General features: G+C 41.4%; 1 protein-coding gene across 4 annotated transcripts in view; it reads right to left on the bottom strand.

Moving 5' to 3' along the window:
* Positions 1-4,724, bottom strand: part of SMG7 (SMG7 nonsense mediated mRNA decay factor) — a 29,120-nt gene that overhangs the window by 17,245 nt on the left and 7,151 nt on the right. For all 4 annotated transcript variants that reach the window (XM_010136166.1, XM_010136163.1, XM_010136164.1 and 1 more), the window contains exons 6-9: positions 4,284-4,434; positions 3,960-4,095; positions 1,704-1,866; positions 457-613 (exon numbers count right to left, since the gene is read on the bottom strand). In XM_010136166.1, the coding sequence (XP_010134468.1) occupies positions 457-613; positions 1,704-1,866; positions 3,960-4,095; positions 4,284-4,434 (607 nt within the window). The remainder of the gene's footprint in view (positions 1-456; positions 614-1,703; positions 1,867-3,959; positions 4,096-4,283; positions 4,435-4,724) is intronic.

The raw sequence follows: 4,724 nt of genomic DNA, 5'->3' as shown, positions 1-4,724 counted from the left end.
CTGACGTTTGAAGACTCCCTCTAGTAAATTCAATTTAATTCCTGGAGATGAGCCAGGAAAACTGGCTTCCAGCACTGCCCAAGAGATGGCTTAATGCATGAAATGAAGGTAAGTACTCTCCTGCCACCCACCCCAACAAACCTAAGAAATCATTGCAATAGATTAAGGGTACAATCAGTAGTTATGCTGAAGTCAGACATTATGAAGTAGATCCCTCTGAACTTAAAAAAAGTTATATGCCAGTTGAAAAACTGCTAAAGCCAGTTAAAACAGAATTTGCCCATGTGGCCCAGAAGTCTCATGTTCTGTTTTATAAACTTTTTAGAACATAAATTCTCTATCGTTTTGACATCTGTAATAATGAGTTAGATGATCCCTATTCCCATTGCTCATTTGTGGATTACCAGTTATTATCACTTTATGCAATCAAACATATCAAAAAAGATTAACACTCACTACTGTCTTTCATCAACCACTGCCTCCTGGAAAACACTGGGCCTAAGTTTCAGCCAGTCCATTGAAACCTTCACAGCTGGAAGAGGATATGCAGCCCCAGAGTCCTCCTGGTAATCATTTTGTAAAGGACACTTGCACAGAACTCCAAGAAAGGACACTAGAAACAGAGGAAAGAAAAAAAAAAACGACGACAAAAAAACCACACACAAAAGATGAGGGAACGACACTTTAAAGTTGACCAAATGACCTAATTAAACACATCCCACCTCTAACCCTCTATTTTTAAGAGCTAGTTCTTTAGAACAAAGCAGCCAATTACTTCATCTTTAAAAATTCATTAGCAGATCAGAACATCTTTTTCCTGTAAAGAATTTTCTACCATAAAGCAGAATCTTGGTTGTTTTTTCCCCCCCCCTCTCTAAGTGTCACAGCAAATCGTTTTGGTAAGTTAACAAAACCTGGTGAGCCAAGTCCATTACAAAAATATTAACTCACTTACTTATTAGAAATTATCAACTCAACTATCTATCTGCTTTTTATCCACTTTCCCAGACCAGCAGGCACACAAATCCACTGGAGCCAGCTCTGCAGGCAGGCACCCAGCTCAGACCTGTCGGGGCGCACAAGCTGACAAACAGTAACCCCACCAGCATGACCACGGCGCTTTCACAAGCAGCTCCAGGCTGGAATCTAGTGAAATTCAGCTCTTCAGAGATTTAGGTGCTTACGAACAAGGACAAGCTGATGATGGGCCAGAAGAGATTAAGCAAATCAGTGTTACACCAACAGAGTCTAAAATGCTCTGCACTGCCACTTATCTCCCAGTTGATATTATCAAGAGCAGAGAAGCAGCTGAGGTCCTTGTTCAGTCGGCTTCAGTCCTGTTAAATGAGAACTAGCTCCATTCAAAGCACTCGAACTGCATTGCAGCCAACTGCAGAACAGCCCCTCGTGTGTGGTACTACCTACCGCCAAGGTGGATCCAGCTTTGCAAGCTGAAGTGTTCCTTCAGAACCGGAAAGTAATCCAGAGTTCTGTAAGGCTTCAAATGGAGTAAGTCCAGGGCACTTAAAACCAGTGTTAGCCAGCACTTCTAGACATAAACAACCCTGCATGACCATCTTCTCTTAGCTTCCTCCCATAATGTCTATTCTCATCATTAAGACAGATGTTGCCACCAAATTACTAATGGATTCCATATCAAAATGGAAGAGACATACCAAAAATCAATTCGTTTTCATACTCACTGAAGAGAGCCAGTAGCTGTGTCCAGCAGAGCTGCTCGTCCTGGCTGTAGCTGTGCTGCTCCGTTTCATTGCTGAAGTCTCGCAGGTGATGCAGTTGGAACAGATTGATAACAGTAATATGCACCAGCTGCTGAGAGTTGAAGGCCTTTTGGAATAACAACCTCTGCAACAAAGATGCATGTACCAACTATGCATTTTTATACAGTAAAGCACATACTTGAAAGTATTAATAGTTGCTACTTCACTGCTTGACTAACGCTCTGCCCTTAAGGCAATGTTCATTCTAGATTTTATTTTCAGGTCATTCCTATTAGCACAGCACTGAGCTTCCCAGGACGACATGGGCAGAAACCAAGGGTTTTGCTCTTCCACCAACTCATACACACAGCAAATCAACATCCCTGTGGATAAGGTTCTCTTTCAGACTTTAACGTTCAGTAACAGCGTTGCAACGCAACTGCAAGAACCAAAGAGGCACATACAGCCACTGAGTTTTTCAGTCTTTTGAAGGAACGAAGAGCACAGAGAAGTGACATTTAAAAAAATAAAACACACTGCAGGCACATTTAACCACTGTGGGGTTACGTATTAAAGACTAATTCCACATCTGACTTCATGGGTCATGGAACATCATGGAGGACCAAAATAGAGCAAGCTACTAACAAATGCATTTCAGTAACTGCGCTGTAAAAGACACCTTTCTCAGCACAGGAAAAGAAGCTTTAATGCCTTTTTAGCAGTGCTGTGAATAAAAGGACATATCCTAAACCACAATCAACTTATCTTCAGACATAAGAGTCAGGGATGCAAGTGGATTAACCAATACAAGCATCAGGAAAAGGTTCGATCTCTATGTTTAACCTTGATTTTTAGTTAAGGCCATAAACCATTCTAGAGCTGAACTGGAACTGGCAGAGCTGTCAGCAGCAGAACTGTAGAGTGAGGAGTATTCAGCCGGGTCCACAAGTGTTCTCCTCATTCAGAGGTAAAATCGGCCACAAAGCTGAAGTGATAATTCATCACACAGCCAATTTCACATCCACATTCAACTCATTTAAGTCAGAAGAGCAGCTCTCTAGGAAATTAAGCCTTATGTTGCGTAATAGAAACAAAAAAGTAATCTAAGCAACAAAGCAGGGCTCAGTTAGCTCTATTAACACCCTGAATCAGTACAGAAAAATAAGACTGTTCTACATGGCTGAGCAATGCTCATAATTATTGATTATAAGCATTGTGGAAAAAGCAGTACTTGATCAGCTGCCAACAAGTCACACAGAGAGATACAATTATTTAATTTTCAAACAACATTACTGGAACTCCCAGCAGCTCACATTCAAAGCTCGGTTCATGACAAGTTGTGGGAGTTCAGTTTCTCTGTTTGGTTTTAAGGAGTGTTTGGTCTTAGCTCTAGCAGCTCAGTTCCATACAGAAATGCAAATAGGCTCTGTAAAGAATGTAATTCTTTCTTATTGCTAAGATAGCCTCTCCCTCTCTGAATTTGGAAAAGCATCTACTACATTTGCTCTGTTGAACAGCTCCTGCTCATTTTCCACAAATGAAGACGGTGAAGCAGAGCAGAATCCAAAAGGCACATAATAGTGACTACAACGTCCACTTTAAAAATGTACTGCCTAGTATAAATACCTTACAAAATCTCTTTGTTTCAATCTTTGCTATATCATCTGACTTACTAAGTTGGCCACATAATTAATGGGTACTCCTGGATTTTCCAGGGGAAACATGTTCTGAATAGTTCCAGTCTGCACACAAATTAAGGTTGTATTGGAACACCGTGTTTGAAGGCAAACTGCTGACAATTAAAGTTGTCCAAGGAAGATTAAAAGCAGCCGTAATAAGCAGTGGGAGTGAATGAACGCTATCCAGAAATAAAGCTCTCAAAATTCCTCAGGCAACTGAGACAAGATGATGTCTCAGATGAAGAGACTTCCCAGATGAATCAAGTGCTTTTCACAGGTATCCAAGAATCAGGTTAAAGAGCAGAAAAAGCAACTACAGTCATTGATTTCTCCTGTATTTCCACCAATAATACAGCATGTCAATGGGAAAAAAATCCTGCTATCTGCAGAGGTCAACAGCAGTATACAGTGTTAGCTGCGACACAAACCTTCCATAACCGGCTACTTGAGCTTCCTGTACTTTAGCGTGTGAAAAACTTAATATTGGACTGTAATTTCAGAACTTGGCTGCTAAAAATACTCTCCTCAATACACTAATTAGCATGTTGTTAGAACTAACCTTGAACTGTTCTTCCAGCTTTTCTCGAAGAGGGCTCAGCTTCTCCAGGCTCTTACTCAGGTACACATGGCCATGGAATTTAATAAATGCCTTGATGAAGTCAGACACGCTCCATCGAGTCTTCACCTCATCACGACTACATTCAGAACAGAAAGACCCGACTTCAGCCTCTGGAGTTAAGACACAGTAGAATCTGACCAGATGGGGGTCGAGGAACTCATTTCTACTACCAAATACAACTGACTCCAGGCAAGGGGGTACATTTGGAAGATGTCTCCTCCATCTGAGTTACTTGAACAGAAATACATTATGCTTTAGTCTTACCTTTCCAGTGCTTTAGAAAGTGCTTTTTGTAGGTTAGTGGAGGCAGCTGGGAAAGGAAACTTCACAGCAATGCTTCTGCAGTAGTAGAAAATTGTGGTCAAGTGGTCTCCTTTGGAGGAAGCTAGAATGGCCAACTGATTATAAGGCTGACCTAAGGGAGAAAATGACAGGTTGTCCAGTAAGTTGTCATGGAGTGAGGTATGATGGATTTCAGAGTAAGTGTGGTCACTTGAAAAGGGAGCACAAAGTCCTCAACTCTTCTACAGACAAGGTTCACCTGCTGACTCTTTTACTCCAGCCTTGTATCGGTACCACGCAAATGAAAAAGCATCTCAATCTGTGGTGCAGGCTTTTTGGTTGGGGGCATCGGGGATTGGGTATGGGGTGGGGGGGAGGGGTGTTTTTGTGGTTTTTTGTTGGATTTTTTTTTTTTTTTTTTAC

Source organism: Buceros rhinoceros, unplaced genomic scaffold, assembly GCF_000710305.1.
Source record: "Buceros rhinoceros silvestris isolate BGI_N320 unplaced genomic scaffold, ASM71030v1 scaffold35655, whole genome shotgun sequence".
Lineage (NCBI taxonomy): Eukaryota > Metazoa > Chordata > Aves > Bucerotiformes > Bucerotidae > Buceros > Buceros rhinoceros.
This window is presented reverse-complemented; position numbering and strand designations above follow the sequence as displayed.